This window comes from Pecten maximus, chromosome 19 (assembly GCF_902652985.1).
Source record: "Pecten maximus chromosome 19, xPecMax1.1, whole genome shotgun sequence".
NCBI lineage: Eukaryota > Metazoa > Mollusca > Bivalvia > Pectinida > Pectinidae > Pecten > Pecten maximus.
This window is the reverse complement of record NC_047033.1, coordinates 20,600,583-20,620,166: the sequence shown is the minus strand read 5'-3', so window position 1 is coordinate 20,620,166 and position 19,584 is coordinate 20,600,583. Positions and strand designations below refer to the sequence as shown.

At 41.6% G+C, this 19,584-nt stretch overlaps 1 protein-coding gene across 1 annotated transcript in view; it reads right to left on the bottom strand.

Moving 5' to 3' along the window:
• LOC117317460 (MAM and LDL-receptor class A domain-containing protein 1-like) overlaps positions 1-18,857 on the bottom strand; it is a 45,975-nt gene extending 27,118 nt beyond the window's left edge. The window contains exons 1-4 of the mRNA XM_033872271.1: positions 18,767-18,857; positions 17,348-17,473; positions 16,398-16,558; positions 14,254-14,424 (exon numbers count right to left, since the gene is read on the bottom strand). Of these exons, the coding sequence (XP_033728162.1) occupies positions 14,254-14,424; positions 16,398-16,558; positions 17,348-17,473; positions 18,767-18,857 (549 nt within the window). The remainder of the gene's footprint in view (positions 1-14,253; positions 14,425-16,397; positions 16,559-17,347; positions 17,474-18,766) is intronic.
• Between the last annotated feature and the right edge of the window lie 727 nt (positions 18,858-19,584).

Sequence of the window (19,584 nt, the reverse complement as noted above, 5' to 3'; positions counted from 1 at the left end):
AGGCTGTGACTACAAACGCTTATGTTACAATATCGTCCCCGGATCCTAATGTATCTGCAACAACACTGGCTAAACCATCCGGATCCCCTATCACCACAACCACAGCTCCAGCTGCCATGACAACTACACAAGCTGCAGCCGCAACAGCCCCATCTTCGTGATGTATTTGTACAACGCAACAGAGGTGTATTACATATATTATCATGGGGCAATAGTCAACACAACAGAGGTGTATCATTATCAGTGGACAATAGCACAACACAACAGAGGTGTAATATTATCATGGGGCAATAGTACAATACTTGTAACAGAAGATTTATTATGAGGCATTCTAACACGATTCGTTTGCAACGCGTGTTTTGATTGGTTACGGACCATGTTCTAATCTGCGATAGAACCATGATCTATTGTGTTAAGCCACGCCCCTTTTCTAATCAAAACAATATGGCGTCAAGTTCGACTCGTAGCGAAATTCAACACTCTGCACCATTTTTGATTGATGACCCATGAGATTGGAATCAAAATTGAAGAAATCGAAAAGAATGAATTAACTGCATACATTTAACAAGACTCGTTAACATCATTCTTACCGTCATTTTATTGATTGAAATGTTCATTTCGTCCGTGTGTAGGCATTTAGCAAAGTAAAATCCGAAATGAAATGGAACAAGTGCACACAACTTCACATAACGGTTGAGCCTGTAGAAACTCATCAACACTGACTTTGTCAAAACGCACATTTCGTTGTGTATACTGCAGAGTAAATCCAAATATGTCGTTAAATCTTCGGTAACAGGACTTTTACAACCATCCAAATACACCGCTTCGTCAACATACAGATCTAACTCTCGCCAGTATGGGCGTGGCCAATTGACCGACTTTGAAAGCTTCTTTCTGATTGGTCAATCCGCCACAGTATGACACGTCACTAGCGGAGGTCACAGAGTACTTAACAGCGTACTTGTAGTGATGTAAAACGATGTTTCTAAAATATATGCGATAGTATACGTGTTAGAATGGGGATAGTAGAACAACTCTACGTTGTTTTGAGTGGCTATACTGGCGATTAGAACATGAAATTTGGTTTGAACTCGAGACCGCATATATAGTACAACGCAACAGAAGTGTATTATTATCATAGGGCAATATTACAACACCACGGAGATGTAATTTTACCATTGGGCAATAGTACAGCAAAACAGAGGTGTATTCTTGTCATGGGGCGATAGCCAACACAACAGAGGTGTATTATTATCATGGGGCAATAGTACAACACAACAGAGTTTAATATTATCATAGGGCAATAGTACAATACAACAGAGGTGTAATATTATCACGGGGCAATAGTACAATACAACAGAGGTGTATTATTGTCATGGGGCGATAATCAACACAGCAGAGGTGTATTATTATCATGGGACGATAATCAACATAACAGAGGTGTAATAGTATCATGGGGCAATGGTTCAGCTTAAAAGAGACTATTGTAATAACCCTAATTTTATTTAAGTAGAAACAGTTTTTATGCCACCATAATATATAATAAAACATCCTTATTGGCGCTTGATGTTTAAATAATCAACACATCGGTATATACCCGAACAGCCAAGGAGTTGGAATTTAGAATTGCGGTTTTAAGGCAATAGGCATTTGAACAGACTGTTTTAACACGGTAAGTTTATATGATGTTTGCTTTTCCATACTTGAACCGTCCAAGTATGTTTTAGTATCTTTCGAATTCAAGTTAACCTGTCGATATGCACTCATTTCTGTATTGATACAGTCCAACATATATATAACTATATTTCTTTTTCCACTATGACCGTCCAAGATAAAGTTGTTTTTCTATTTCAAAATCACGTTAACTTGCCTTGCAATGATATATATTCATATCTGTGATTAAGTTAAAAACCTCTGAAATATACTACATTATTTAGTTTATTTCGCCAGTAGGATCGTCCAAGATAAATGCGCGCTTTTCGTTTTCAGTATTTCTATTTCAATTCATTTTAACGTGTCTTGGGATGATATGCATTATTTTTTGTATTGATACGGTTGGTGACCGCGAAAATATACATTTGTAAATCATTATATTTTTTATCCTGATTTGTCCCCAATATGACACTGGCCTCCAAACCACTAAAAGGACACCGGCTAACTAAATCCCAAACAGGACATCCGGTCACCAAACCCCCAAAAGGACGTCAGGCAACCAATCCCCAAAAGGACATCAGGTAACCAATCCCCAAACAGGAAATCCGGTAACAAAACCTCAAACAGGACATCAGGTAACCCATCCCCAAAAGTACATCTGGTAAGCAATCCCAAAACAGGAAATCAGGGCAACAAAACCTCAGACAGAACATCAGGTAACCAATCCCCGAAAGGACATCAGGTAACCAATCCCCAAACAGGAAATCAGGTAACAAAACCTCAAACAGGACATCAGGTAACCCATCCCCAAAAGAACATCTGGTAAGCAATCCCCAAACAGGAAATCAGGCAACAAAAGCCCCCAAAGGACACCAGGTAACCAATCACCAAACAAAACATCAGGTAACCAAACCTCCACAGGACATCAGATAGCTAAACCTCCAACAGAACAGCGGCCAACAAAAACCCCAAACAGGACATCAGGTAACCAAACCCCCAACAGGACATCAGGTAACCAAACCCCCAACAGGACATCAGGTAACCAAACCCCCTTCAGGACATCAGTAAACCAAACCCACAACATGACATCGGGTAACCGAACCCCAAACAGGACATCAGGTATCCAAACTTCCTTAACAGGACAGCGGGAAACCAAACCCAAACCAGGACGTCAGGTAACCAATCCCCAAACATGACATCAGGTAACAAAACCCCACACAGAACATCAGGTACCCAAACTCCCAGCAGAACATCAGGTATCAAAACTTCCTCAACAGGACAACGGGAAACCAAACCCACAACAAGACATCAGGTAACCAAACCCCCAACAAGACATTAGGTAACCAATCCCCAAAAGGACAGCAGGTAACCAAACCCCCAACAGGACATCAGGTAACCAAACCCCCAACAGGAGATCAGGTAACCAAATCCCCACACAGAACATCAGGGAACAAAACCCCCTCAACAGGACAGCGGGGAACCAAACCTCCAACAGGACATCAGGTTACCAAATCCCCAGCAAGACATTAGGTAATCGATCCCCAAAAGGACGTCAGGTAACCAAACCCCAAACAGGACATCAGGTAACCGATCCCCAAAAGGACATCAGGTAACCAAACCCCCAACAGGACATCAGGTAACCAAACCCCCAACAGGACATCAGGGAACCAAAACTCCCAACAGGACATCAGGTAACTAAACCCCAGCAGAACACCAGGTAACCAATCCCCAAACAAGACATTAGGTAACCAATCCCCAAAAGGACATCAGGTAACCAAACCCCCAACAGGACATCAGGTAACCAAACCCCCAACAGGAGATCAGGTAACCAAATCCCCACACAGAACATCAGGGAACAAAACCCCCTCAACAGGACAGCGGGGAACCAAACCTCCAACAGGACATCAGGTAACCAAACCCCCAGCAAGACATTAGGTAATCGATCCCCAAAAGGACGTCAGGTAACCAAACCCCAAACAGGACATCAGGTAACCAATCCCCAAAAGGACATCAGGTAACCAAACCCCCAACAGGACATCAGGTAACCAAACCCCCAACAGGACATCAGGGAACCAAAACTCCCAACAGGACATCAGGTAACTAAACCCCAGCAGAACACCAGGTAACCAATCCCCAAACATGACATCAGGTAACAAAACCCCACAGAGAACATCAGGTACCCAAACTCCCAGCAGAACATCAGGTATCCAAACTTCCTCAACAGGACAACGGGAAACCAAACCCACAACAAGACATCAGGTAACCGAACCCCCAACAAGACATTAGGTAACCAATCCCCAAAAGGACATCAGGTAACCAAACCCCCAACAGGACATCAGGTAACCAAACCCCCAACAGGAGATCAGGTAACCAAATCCCCACTCAGAACATCAGGTAACAAAACCCCCTCAACAGGACAGCGGGGAACCAAACCTCCAACAGGACATCAGGTAACCAAACCCCCAACAAGACATTAGGTAATCGATCCCCAAAAGGACGTCAGGTAACCAAACCCCAAACAGGACATCAGGTGACCAAAGCACCCAACAGGACATCAGGTAACGAAACACCCATCAGGACATCAGGTAACCAAACCCCCAACAGGACATCAGGTAACCAAATCCCCAACAGGAAATCAGGTAACCAAACTCCCATCAGGTAACCAAAATACCCTACAGGACATCAGGTAACCAAAACCCCAACAGGACATCAGGTAACCAAAACCCCAACAGGACATCAGGTAACGAAACACCCATCAGGACATCAGGTAACCAAACCCCCAACAGGACATCAGGTAACCAAAACACCAAACAGGACATCAGTTAACCAAAACACCACAGAGAACATCAGGCAAACAAACCCCCTCAACAGGACAGCGGGAAACCAAACCTACAACAGGACATCAGGTAACCAAACCCCCAAAAAGACATTAGGTAATCGATCCCCAAAAGGACAGCAGGTAACCAAACCCCCAACAGGACATTAGGTAACCAATCCCCCAGCAGAACATCAGGTAACCAAACCCCAAACAGGACATCAGGTAACCAAACTCCCATCAGGTAACCAAAACACCCAACAGGACATCAGGTAACCAAAACCCCAAACAGAACATCAGGTAACCAATCCCCGAAAGGACATCATGTAACCAATCCCCAAACAGGAAATCAGGTAACAAAACCTCAAACAGGACATCAGGTAACCAATCCCCAAACGTACTTCTGGTAAGCAATCCCCAAACAGAAAATCAGGCAACAAAACCCCCAAAGGGACAATAGGTAACCAATCACCAAACAGAACATCAGGTAACCAAACCTCCACAGGACATCAGATAACTAAACCTCCAACAGAACAGCGGCCAACAAAAACCCAAACAGGACTTCAGGTAACCAAACCCCCAACAGGACATCAGGTAACAAAACCCCCAACTGTACATCAGGTAACCAAACCCCTTCAGGACATCAGGTAACCAAACCCCCAACATGACATCAGGTAACCAAACCCCCAACAGGACATCAGGTAACCAAATCCCCAGCAGAACATCAGGTAACCAATCCCCCAAAATGACATCATGTAACAAAACTCCATACAGAACATCAGGTACCCAAACTCCCAGCAGAACATCAGGTATCCAAACTTCCTCAACAGGACAGCGGGAAACCAAACCAACAACAGGACATCAGGTAACCAAAACCCCAACAAGACACTAGGTAATCGATCCCCAAAAGGACAGCAGGTAACCAATCCCCAAAAGGACATCAGGTAACCAAACCCGCAACAGGACATCAGGTAACCAAAACCCCCAACAGGACATCAAGTAACCAAACCCCCAACAGGACATCAGGTAACCAAACCTCCACAGGACATCAGATAACTAAACCCCCAACAGGACATCAGGTAACAAAAACCCCAACAGGACATAAGTTAACCAAATACCCAACAGGAAATCAGGGAACAAAACCCCCTCAACAGGACAGCGGGGAACCAAACCTCCAACAGGACATCAGGTAACCAAACCCCTAGCAAGACATTAGGTAATCGATCCCCAAAAGGACGTCAGGTAACCAAACCCCAAACAGGACATCAGGTAACCAATCCCCAAAAGGACATCAGGTAACCAAACCCCCAACAGGACATCAGGTAACCAAACCCCCAACAGGACATCAGGGAACCAAAACTCCCAACAGGACATCAGGTAACTAAACCCCAGCAGAACACCAGGTAACCAAACCCACAACAAGACATTAGGTAACCAATCCCCAAAAGGACATCAGGTAACCAAACCCCCAACAGGACATCAGGTAACCAAACCCCCAACAGGAGATCAGGTAACCAAATCCCCACACAGAACATCAGGGAACAAAACCCCCTCAACAGGACAGCGGGGAACCAAACCTCCAACAGGACATCAGGTAACCAAACCCCCAGCAAGACATTAGGTAATCGATCCCCAAAAGGACGTCAGGTAACCAAACCCCAAACAGGACATCAGGTAACCAATCCCCAAAAGGACATCAGGTAACCAAATCCCCAACAGGACATCAGGTAACCAAAACCCCCAACAGGACATCAGGGAATCAAAACTCCCAACAGGACATCAGGTAACTAAACCCCAGCAGAACACCAGGTAACCAATCCCCAAACATGACATCAGGTAACAAAACCCCACACAGAACATCAGGTACCCAAACTCCCAGCAGAACATCAGGTATCCAAACTTCCTCAACAGGACAACGGGAAACCAAACCCACAACAAGACATCAGGTAACCGAACCCCAAACAGGACATCAGGTAACAAATCCCCAAAAGGACATCAGGTAACCAAACCCCCAACAGGACATCAGGTAACCAAACCCCCAACAGGACATCAGGGAACCAAAACTCCCAACAGGACATCAGGTAACTAAACCCCAGCAGAACACCAGGTAACCAATCCCCAAACAAGACATTAGGTAACCAATCCCCAAAAGGACATCAGGTAAACAAAACCCACAACAGGACATCAGGTAACCAAACCCCCAACAGGAGATCAGGTAACCAAATCCCCACACAGAACATCAGGGAACAAAACCCCCTCAACAGGACAGCGGGGAACCAAACCTCCAACATGACATCAGGTAACCAAACCCCCAGCAAGACATTAGGTAATCGATCCCCAAAAGGACGTCATGTAGCCAAACCCCAAACAGGACATCAGGTAACCAATCCCCAAAAGGACATCAGGTAACCAAACCCCCAACAGGACATCAGGGAACCAAAACTCCCAACAGGACATCAGGTAACAAAAAACCCTACAGGACATTAGGTAACCAAATCCCCAACAGGAAATCAGGTAACCAAACTCCCATCAGGTAACCAAAATACCATACAGGACATCAGGTAACCAAACCCCAACAGGACATCAAGTAACCAAAACCCCAACAGGACATCAGGTAACGAAACACCCATCACGACATCGGGTAACCAAACCCCAACAGGACATCAGGTAACAAAGCACCCAACAGGACATCAGTTAACCAAAACACCACAGAGAACATCAGGCAAACAACCCCCTCAACAGGACAGCGGGAAACCAAACCTACAACAGGACATCAGGTAACCAAACCCCCAAAAAGAACATTAGGTATCGATCCCAAAAGGACAGCAGGTAACCAAAACCCCAACAGGACATTAGGTAACCAATCCCCCAGCAGAACATCAGGTAACCAAACCCAAACAGGACATCAGGTAACCAAACTCCCATCAGGTAACCAAAACACCCAACAGGACACCAGGTAACCAAACCTCCACAGGACATCAGATAACTAAACCTCCAACAGAACAGCGGCCAACAAAAACCCAAACAGGACTTCAGGTAACCAAACCCCCAACAGGACATCAGGTAACAAAACCCCCAACTGTACATCAGGTAACCAAACCCCTTCAGGACATCAGGTAACCAAACCCCCATCATGACATCAGGTAACCAAACCCCCAACAGGACATCAGGTAACCAAATCCCCAGCAGAACATCAGGTAACCAATCCCCCAAAATGACATCATGTAACAAAACTCCATACAGAACATCAGGTACCCAAACTCCCAGCAGAACATCAGGTATCCAAACTTCCTCAACAGGACAGCGGGAAACCAAACCAACAACAGGACATCAGGTAACCAAACCCCCAACAAGACACTAGGTAATCGATCCCCAAAAGGACAGCAGGTAACCAATCCCCAAAAGGACATCAGGTAACCAAACCCGCAACAGGACATCAGGTAACCAAACCCCCATCAGGACATCAGGTAACCAAACCCCCAACAGGACATCAGGTAACCAAACCTCCACAGGACATCAGATAACTAAACCTCCAACAGAACAGCGGCCAACAAAAACCCAAACAGGACTTTAGGTAACCAAACCCCCAACAGGACATCAGGTAACCAAACCCCCAACAGTACATCAGGTAACCAAACCCCCAACAGGACATCAGGTAACCAAAACCCCCAACAGGACATCAGGTAACCAAAATCCCAGCAGAACACCAGGCAACCAATCCCCCAACAGGACATCAGGTAACAAAAACCCCAACAGGACATCAGGTAACCAATTCCCCAGCAGAACATCAGGTAACCAAAACACCCAACAGGACACCAGGTAACCAAACCTCCACAGGACATCAGATAACTAAACCTCCAACAGAACAGCGGCCAACAAAAACCCAAACAGGACTTCAGGTAAACAAACCCCCAACAGGACATCAGGTAACAAAACCCCCAACTGTACATCAGGTAACCAAACCCCTTCAGGACATCAGGTAACCAAACCCCCATCATGACATCAGGTAACCAAACCCCCAACAGGACATCAGGTAACCAAATCCCCAGCAGAACATCAGGTAACCAATCCCCCAAAATGACATCATGTAACAAAACTCCATACAGAACATCAGGTACCCAAACTCCCAGCAGAACATCAGGTATCCAAACTTCCTCAACAGGACAGCGGGAAACCAAACCAACAACAGGACATCAGGTAACCAAACCCCCAACAAGACATAAGGTAATCGATCCCCAAAAGGACGTCAGGTAACCAATCCCCAAAAGGACATCAGGTAACCAAACCCCCTACAGGACATCAGGTAACCAAACCCCCATCAGGACATCAGGTAACCAAACCCCCAACAGGACATCAGGTAACCAAACCTCCACAGGACATCAGATAACTAAACCTCCAACAGAACAGCGGCCAACAAAAACCCAAACAGGACATCAGGTAACCAAAATCCCAGCAGAACACCAGGCAACCAATCCCCCAACAGGACATCAGGTAACAAAAACCCCAACAGGACATCAGGTAACCAATTCCCCAGCAGAACATCAGGTAACCAAAACACCCAACAGGACACCAGGTAACCAAACCTCCACAGGACATCAGATAACTAAACCTCCAACAGAACAGCGGCCAACAAAAACCCAAACAGGACTTCAGGTAAACAAACCCCCAACAGGACATCAGGTAACAAAACCCCCAACTGTACATCAGGTAACCAAACCCCTTCAGGACATCAGGTAACCAAACTGGACATCAGGGAACCAAAACCCCCAACAGGACATCAGGTAACCAAAACCCCAGCAGAACATCAGGTAACCAATCCCCCAAAATGACATCATGTAACAAAATCCCACACAGAACATCAGGTACCCAAAACTCCCAGCAGGACATCAGGTAACCAAACCCCCTCAACAGGACAGCGGTAAACCAAACCCACATCAAGACGTCAGGTAACTAAACCCCCAACAAGACATTAGGTAATCGATCCCCAAAAGGACAGCAGGTAACCAAACCCCTAACAGGACATCAAGTAACGAAACCCCCAGCAGAACATCAGATATCCAAACCCCTAACAGGACAGCGGGCAACCAAACCCCCAAACTCCTATCAGATAACCTAACCCAAACAGGAACATCAGGTAACCAAACCCTCAACTGGACATCAGGTAACCGAACCCCTAACAGGACATCAGGTAACCAACCCCCTACAGGACAGCGAGCAACCAAGCCCCCAGCAGGACATTAGGTAACCACTCCCCAAAAGGACATCCGGTAACCAATTTCCAAACAGGACATCAGGTAGCCAATCCACAAAAAGGACGTCAGATAACTAAACTCCCAACAAGACATCAGGTAACCAAACCCTCAACTGAACATCAAGTTACGAAACCCACAGCAGAACATCAGATATCCAAACCCTAACAAGTCAGCGGGCAACCAAACCCCCAAACTCCTATCAGATAACCTAACCCAAACAGGAACATCAGGTAACCAAACCCCCAACAGGACATCAGGTAACCGAACCCCTAACAGGACATCAGGTAACCAACCCCCTACAGGACAGCGAGCAACCAAGCCCCCAGCAGGACATTAGGTAACCACTCCCCAAAAGGACATCCGGTAACCAATTTCCAAACAGGACATCAGGTAGCCAATCCACAAAAAGGACGTCAGATAACTAAACTCCCAACAAGACATCAGGTAACCAAACCCTCAACTGAACATCAAGTTACGAAACCCACAGCAGAACATCAGATATCCAAACCCTAACAAGTCAGCGGGCAACCAAACCCCCAAACTCCTATCAGATAACCTAACCCAAACAGGAACATCAGGTAACCAAACCCCCAACAGGACATCAGGTAACCGAACCCCTAACAGGACATCAGGTAACCAACCCCCTACAGGACAGCGAGCAACCAAGCCCCCAGCAGGACATTAGGTAACCACTCCCCAAAAGGACATCCGGTAACCAATTTCCAAACAGGACATCAGGTAGCCAATCCACAAAAAGGACGTCAGATAACTAAACCCCCAACAAGACATCAGGTAACCAAACCTTCAACTGAACATCATGTAACCAAACCAAAACAGCACATAAGGTCACCAACCCCCAAACTGGACATCCGGTAACCAAACCCCCAAACAGGACATCAGGTTACCAACTCCCATACAGGACATCAGGTAACCAAACCCCCGACAGGACATCAGGTAATCAATCCCCACAAAGGACGTCAGATAACCAAACCCCCGACAGGACATCAGGTAACCAAACCCAAAACAGGACATCAGGTTACCAACCCTCAAACTGGACATCAGGTAACCAAACCCCCAAAAGGACATCAGGTAACTAAACCCCAAACAGGACATCAGGTTACCAACCCCCAAACAGGACAGCAGGTAACCAAACCCCCAACAGGACATCAGGTAATCAATCCCCAAAAAGGACGTCAGATAACCAAACACCCAACAAGACATCAGGTAACCAAACACAATGCAGGACATCAGGTTACCAACCCCCAAACTGGACATCCGGTAACCAAACCCCCAAAAGGACATCAGGTAACTAAACCCCAAACGGGACATCAGGTTACCAACCCCCAAACAGGAAATCATATGTAACCAAGCACTAAACAGTAAATGCAAATGTGTTGCTTTCTTGCGATTACTTTTGAAGAAGTCATGATGTCAACATCAGCCATATGGAATTATTATTGGGGATGCATCGCCAAAATACGTGGCCCTTACTGACCTGTCAGTGTTATACATTTTCTTTTTAAGTAGCTCTTATTTTCTCCTAATAACTACATATATCTCTGATTAATTTTCTTTTCTTTAAAACTATTAATTATGTCCCAAAAGCGAAGTTATGAAACATTATTATTTTTATTACAAGCTAACCGACGAGAAGTATTTATTGTATACCTGTATCTGAAATGCTAACTGAAGATTTTGAAATATACTTTTATTGAGTATACATGTAGCGGAAATGGGTTTCTTATATTTTGTCTAGTGAAATAGAAAACACTGATTACTTACACTTAACAGATTAGGTTGTACTCCATATAATAAAAGTTTTATCAAGCTGATTTATCAACCACTCAGTAAAAGAAATTCCTTTTTTAACAACATTTATTAACACAACTACAACACTTCAAATACATTGTAATAACAAGAGCAATGAACAAAAACATATCTAACCAATTTTCTTATTATCAAAAAATAACTTAGCAATTCCATTCGACAATGTTTACAATTAGTCGGAGAATATATATGTAAATATATAGGCTAGCATTGATTGCTTTTTAGGACCCATCCCGATTAACTAGGAAATTTTGTTTTTCAAAGTTTTTTCAAAATACAAATGTATATGGATTTCAGATTTTAATTAATATGTTTTTGCAATGTTTACGTTTGTTTGAAAAAAAAGCTTCTGCTAAAACATAGCAAGAAAAGAACTATGCAGGGACATTCAAATGGAAATTCCTATAAAATACATGTATCTTGATTTTCCTAACAAACACGAAATGTACAGCATTAAAACTACCTCATTTGCATGAACATGTATTTGAGAAGCAAAGTCATGAATTCGTTTCTTTTTTAAGACTAAACAATATTCAAAAACATTCATTGAAAACACAAAACAAATACAAAACATGAATGAAGAGAACTTGGATCGAACTCTCACCTGAACAATTCTAAACCGAAATCGTACTTGTATTTCTTGTATCTTATGCATATTTCAATACACGGTGCCATAAAATCTAGATCCTCGTTAAATATAGATAGTTTAGAATATGTTTCAATTAACAAAAACAATATCAACACCTCAGTGTCGCATTTTAACAAAGTGACCGCTATTTGGTTGCCTGTGATTTGTTTAAATGTTTTCCGTTTTTTTTTAATCTGGTATTTACATACACTATAGGATAGTGGCCACTTTCGAAACCATTTGCAATTTAAACAAAATGGCTACCATATTCTTACGTCTGATTTGTCGATTTTTTTTAAAGTAAAATTCATTGAAAAATGAGAGAACGAACAATTCATCGTATAATGACAGGTGCATTGCAACAGACAATATGATACATGATGCATGTATACATAAATAATTAATTTTCCATTGTTTCTACGTAGAATGCGGCTTTCTGATTGGTTGAGATTTTTTTTCATACCATTATGAAAAAAAAATCGAGAATGGCGCGAAAAATGTGACGACACAATACGACAATTGACGATGCGTATTGATTTGAGAAAAAGAATCCCATATAAAACCAGTAAAATTGTACATAAAACATGTTTTAACTTAGAAAATTATTTTCAAAAATTAATTATAAGCGTGGATGTCAAATTTCATAGGGGTAGTAAACACATTTGTTTGCAAACTTCTGTAAAAATCTGCTACGCGGATTCATACAGTTTGCACACATTTTTTTTCATACCCTGATGAAACTAAAAAAGATTGATATCAATGCTTGAATATACAATTGTTGTGAAAACATATCACACCGAAGAAAATTATCTAAATTGAATCATATTAACCAATCAAAACATTGTTGCCGCCCTTTCCCTAATGGGTACACAAGAGTGAACGGTCACCTCTAAATCTTATATCAATGCGCGATACCAGCTTTTAAATAATCTAAATAGCAAAACAGCATTATCGTACAACAGAAGTGGAGGTAGATACTCTATCAAAATATAACATTACAACATATACACCATACTACCATAACAACATAAGTATTGGTGAGACACCAAACAAAACAGAACATCATAACAGAAATAGAAGAAGATATTAAACAAAATGAAACATCGCATCCTGAAAAGTGTGAAACCAAACCAAAATGAAATGTCATAACAGATGAAGAGTGAGTTACCAAAACAAAACAACATCGCAACAGGAGGAGAGGGGATGCCTAAACAAAAGAAAACTTCACATGAGAAATTTAGGGAGACGCCAAAGTATCAAAAATATTATTGGAGTATGGTATGGCCAGTGTCCGTTTGTAGTAAACTTTTGTTTGTGCAGCGATCTCCTCCTACATTTACAACATTTCAAGATTATAATGGATACCAAGTTAAAAACATAAAAGGATTAAACATATAATAGATTTCCGGGCAAGATATCAAATACTGAAATAAACAAAGGCCAATAACTGTAGCAAAAATAGAATCGAATTATTTTGGGTTTCTTTTTGAAATAATGTTTACGTCGGACGGACAACGCTATTCAAAGACAATCCCGTCAAAGGATGTGACGGGCTTATAAAAAAGAAAATGTTTATGCTATTCCTAAATTAATCATGGTCATACTTCATGCATGCTTCATTTGCAGGGCGTTAATTTCCTTGTTTCGTTGCAATACACATTTTACTGTCAACGAGCGAACCAGTCTTTTCACTCTCGAAATCGTGATTGTCAGGCCGTAGCAGAAACTACCATATTGTCTCAGGAAAGGGACCTAATTCAAAGCCTTCCTCAACGTGGCGAACGCTTAACTACTGTAAAGGTCAAAATTGAGGCTTAAAAAAACGGAGACATTAGGAATAAAATTACTTTTTTAGAAAGAAAAGACAAGATAAGATTCCCAATGCAATTGCCACTTTCGATCATCCAAAGGGGTTTTAGCACATCGACGTACCATTCTTACGCCATAAGGTACAAAACATTGTGAAATATTAAGTAATTCAGAAATCTATCTTAAGCAAAATTTTCGAAATTTGTCAATAACAAAGCTTTGTAACACAGTTTCCTTGTCAGTGAGTTGTCAATGTATTATCAACATACAAAGATTGCCACATCGTCAATACAGATGTCTCCGTAGGGCCCACTCCCCGCATATCCGACAATGGCGATGAGTGCATCACTGTGCTTGGGTACAATCCTAATCCGGAATGTTGTCCAGCTGTCTCCTTGAGGCCCTCCAGCAACCTTTTTGGGTGAGACTACATTGTTTTCCTGTAATACATTAAGTTTCAACTACATACAAGATTGATGGTCCCACCTTCAAGCCCTATTGTTTAGTCAGGGAAAACATGTGCATAACAAACAAACAGCCATCGCAAACTGACAATCATTTATTGCTTGAATTTAATGCAATAATTTATCAAACAAATCAGCTTAAATTGTGACCATAAACGATTTTTAGATTTTTCTGCTCCATAGGGGGAAATATGAGCCCCAAGCGTAACGAAATTCACAGATTTGCTAAAATATCTTAAGACCTATCCATCCCTGAATATTATTTGATTCTATCATATCTGGGTCTTCACTAGGAGCTTAATGAATTTTTTGTCAATTTGACCCGTTTTTGTTCCGCCAATCAGTCACTGGGGTACAGCATGTTAAGACCATCAAACTGATATCCCGTAACACTAAAATTTGTATCATTCCTAATGGCAATTCAATAAATCATCAGAATTCATTTATAAACTATGATGTACGGGGAAATACGATCCCCCAGGGAAATTAAATTCATTTTTGTAAAGGGTAATTGATTCTTACATATCAGAGTATCTAAAGGATTTTTTGCGACCGACGAGGAGAGAAAAAGTATTATGTGACTTAAATACATGCGAATAAAAACATTGAAAAGTTTGCAAAATTGAGCTGATCTCATATGCTATAATTGTTTCACATGACTCGTATCAAAATATTTGAATCAATATACAAAAAAAATCAGTACAAGATGGTAAATGGAATAACGCATAAATATCAAGAAGTTGACAAAATCTTGACAGACAGTTGTCAAGGGTAATCTTAATAGGAAATATCTTTCTATCAGTGGCATTTGTAATGGCCACAAACCATATCATGTAACTTGATTAATTACAGTTTTTCTTATGGCTGACCATGGGCCTTGCTGTTGACACGAAAACTGTTATAAGTTACACGTAAATTTCAACAGAATATGCGAGAAAGTAATGAACAGGGGACAAAATTGGATTATTTGTAGCACCTATATTGTACAAAATAGCCATGTTTCTTGCTCACAAGTGTCCAGATATGTCTTTATATATGTATGAACACTGACGCTATGTTGACCTTGAACTGCAAATGTTGGTTGTGAATAATATCACAAAAATATGGCACACATAAAGAGATTTTAAACATCAAAAATGTTTTTATTACATGAACCTTACAAGAAGACTGTTTTAAAAAAAACTTTCAACCGCTGACTTTGAAGTTAAAAATGTATATTTCTGAAAAAACAAAACATCCTTCTTACTCTGATTAGATGCCTTAATGATATGATAAAGGAGCCTTTTTATTAAAATCCTCCTTTTATGTCAAATTTTGTAATATCATTCATAGCAACCATTTGCATTTCAATGTCAAACAATCTTTTTGTATATGTGCTGGTTTTATTGCCCTGATGACAGCCTAGGCCATTTCCAGGCGATGTATCCATGTAGTAGTTGGTGATAACCACATTTAACAACATAATGGAGGCCCGTCGTATGCCATCCAGAGCAAACAGGGTAAAGTGTCTTGCCCAAGGACACAACTATACACAGACCGGCCTGTTTGCAGCTTCTCGAACACAAACCGCCACTATGAGCTGTACCTGAGGTCACGTGCTATACACATTTGTTATCATAACAGTATGGTTGGTTTTTTTTAGTTTTATTATTTTTGTGACTTATAATTTCTACAACATCTTACCACAAAGTTACTCTGCGGAAAAGAGTGGTAGAATCTTCGGAAATTATTAATGATCTTAAGAATCTACCTGTCAAGCAAATACAAAGAATTTGATAAAAATTGCATGACTAGTTTTGTGCTAAATTTGCAGATATGTATATTTTTTTTTAAGAATCCACATTATTCTCCTATAACGATGAGCCCTAACATGCTTAAATAATAAAACAAGATTTAAACTTTAAACAGTTACTATTAAATCATGTCCGTAACCGTAGTAAGTTTCCCACCTTAATCTCTATGTACAGTGATCCAATGTCAGATCCATACATATGAAACCAGAACTCGACACAGATCTTGTGGCCAACTGGAAATGTGTGGGTAGTTATCAGCCCATGTCGAGAGTCTGTGGGTTTATTGATGGCCTCGAGATAGTAGTAATGGCCTGAACCTGAATATGCAAGAATAATATAGAGGCCCTGGTTGTTTACATTTTAATCAAAAAGTACATAGTGATAAAACATTTGCAGTACAATCATGAAGTTGAAAACTTGTAAAACTAAGAATCGCTATGCCTGTAAAAATTATATTAGTGTGAGACTGGGAATCCATTTCCATTTTAGTGTTGAAGATAGTCATTAAGTACTTTGGTTTGGTTAAGTATTGTTTAACTTCCTATTTACGTCTAGCTGTAGTCATCTAAGGGCAGCTTTCCTGCATGTTGTGAATGAACATGTCAGCGGTATGTCCGTGCATGCTTGTCCCCTTTGCAATAGTAATGAAACAATGCCATCTTTTTAGTGATAACTCATTGAAGCTTTACGAACTGGTCCACTACAAATGCTCTTCGTGAAGTATAAACTGCTATTTTACATACTGATAATTCTCGGCTTGAGCACAAAACATAAAGCATTCACCAAAGGGTTGATGGCTGGACGGAAAGGCCAAACGTGAGGCAGCAGAAAGGGAGTCATTAGGAAAAAGAAAGTTATTTAGGAAGAGAAAAGATAGTATCACAATTTGCGTTGCCTCTTACAATCAATACAATTGAGACAGCAGGTACGATTATTCCAGATGATCTTTTGAATCAGTATCCATTAAAGTGGAATTACCATTTGATATTGATAAGTATTTTCTCGCAGGTTGCTAATTTGTAAAAGCTACACAATATGAAATATCGATATATCTTAACATGAATGTTTTGGTGACTAAGAAGTTAAGACAATTGTTTTTAACTTACCACTGGTATGATCCCCACTACATCCAGTGCTATGCGTTGGGGTTAAACTTTTTCGCAGTTTAAATTTCCGAGTACCTGCTTTAAGTTTTAGACCGTGACATGGCTCATCAAACGTACAATAAATATCTGAAATAAAAGGCATATATAAGTGTTATCACATATCTACATCATACCTATTAGATATGTATTTCTGTAAATCTCACGAATTAAGCTTTGCAAATAAAGGTAAAATGCGATGTCGCATGGCTGTCAATATCAATTTCAATCACATTCTTCAAACAAAAATTAGAAAATTCTATAAAAACAGTTTTTGAAATTGAATATACAAGTACTACTATTTTGGTGCTTCAGTTTTTTAACCGGCTTCCTTGCCGGACGATGTTATTGGGCGCGTTTCAAGAATAGTCAGGAAAATGACGGACTTCCAGGGTGTGCGTTATGAAAAAAACACTTACATTTCCTACTATATGTTGTTATTAACTCTTTCGCGGCCGATCCCGCGTCTATGCGTGATATTTACAACCGCACAGCAGGCCCGATACCGCATGTACGCGGTCCCCAAAGCCTGTCTTAAATAGTCGATCTCGCATACACGCGATTAGTTGAAAATAGAACATTCCAAACACAACCCCACCCCCGTTTTCGTCCAATCAGAGTAGGTTTTACTGAAAGGATTGGCGGGTTGTTTACCGAGATCTGATTGGTTGATATACAAAAGGAAATTCTTTATTCAGGTCGGTTTGGCTTTCGCCTTCATTTTTAATGAAAATATGGCGACAGATGAAAGTATATTGTATACGATTCGATAGCGATTGCTCCGGAAAGAAAGTTGGGGGGTTTGATCGAGAAGATATCATGAAATCGACCGACAAAAATAACGATTATACGTCTCGGCTACGGGATAACGTGGGATCGGACTTAGGTATTGAGCCAAGCTCAGAAAACTGGGACGATTCCAGGGATGAAGATATTCCACCCAAACATCACTCGAGGAGGTAGATTGGCGAGACGAGGTATTTCATCCGGTGTACAGTCTTAAAGTGACTACGAAAATGTAAAAGAATAAATTCGAAAATTTACGGAAAATCCTGGCTCTGCAACCGTTTTGTCGGCCTAGAATAGTAATCAGGTGACATTGCTGCCGAGACGAACTGGTACACCAAGGAAAGACAGAAATGGAACCTGACGGGAATTGGAGAGCAACAAATGCGAGAGAATGAAAGCTCTTTTGTTTTTATATTGTGATGGGAATCATATTTGCGCCGACTCAAAGTATGCATTAGACTAAAGACTCCCTGTTCAGGCCCACCACCATATCGGAGAGGATAAGTAGACAGCGATTTGAAAACCTCTGTCGGTATTCCCATGCCTGCAACAATAGCCACGACCCACCTTAAGGCTAGGAAGGGCATGGCAAACTGAGTTTTGTCAGGTCCATAATGGAGAAGATCGCTTCAAACCGGAAATCTAAGTACAGACCACGGAGAACAGTGTCCATTGATGAGGCCATGGTAGGGTATACTAGAAGACTTTAAGCAGTACGTCCCTATGAAACCAACGATGCGGGGAATCAATGTCTGGATGCGTGCTGGTCCTAACAATAGATACGTGAACGATTTCGAGGTCTATACCGGGAAAAAGGGACCAGTTCCAGAGCATGGACTTGGAGAGAGAGTAACATGGGATATGACGTGCCATATCTCAGGGGGAAACCAACATGTGTTCTGTGACAATTTTTTCACATCGATGAGTTTGTTCGAGCGGCGAGTCATGTGTGTGGTACTTTCCGTGTCCGCTGTTAATGACGACTGTCACTAAGAAACAGAAATCAGGTCTGATAAAAGATCCAAGGTGTCCTGAATCCATTAGAAATTACAATGCTACCATGAATGGCGTGGATCGTTCAGACCATCTACAGGCATCATATTCGGTGATCATGATGGCAGCAAAATGGTGGAAGTATCTGTTTTGGTTCATGGTTGTTGTGTCCGTTGTTTGCGCATACATTCTGATGATGGAACCCCCAAACCATAAACTATCCAAGATCAGCCGAAACAAAGAAAAGACTCAACTGGACTTTAGACAGAAGCTTGAACCCCAACGTAAGAGGTAATCTTTACCCAATCGTCCATTGGTAGAGCTCCTCAGGTCAATCTGTGCCAGAATTGCTTCAAACTTTATCACATAGCTCACTTCCCCAAGATATTCGGCTGAAATCTCTATGTAAGACAGCCTTC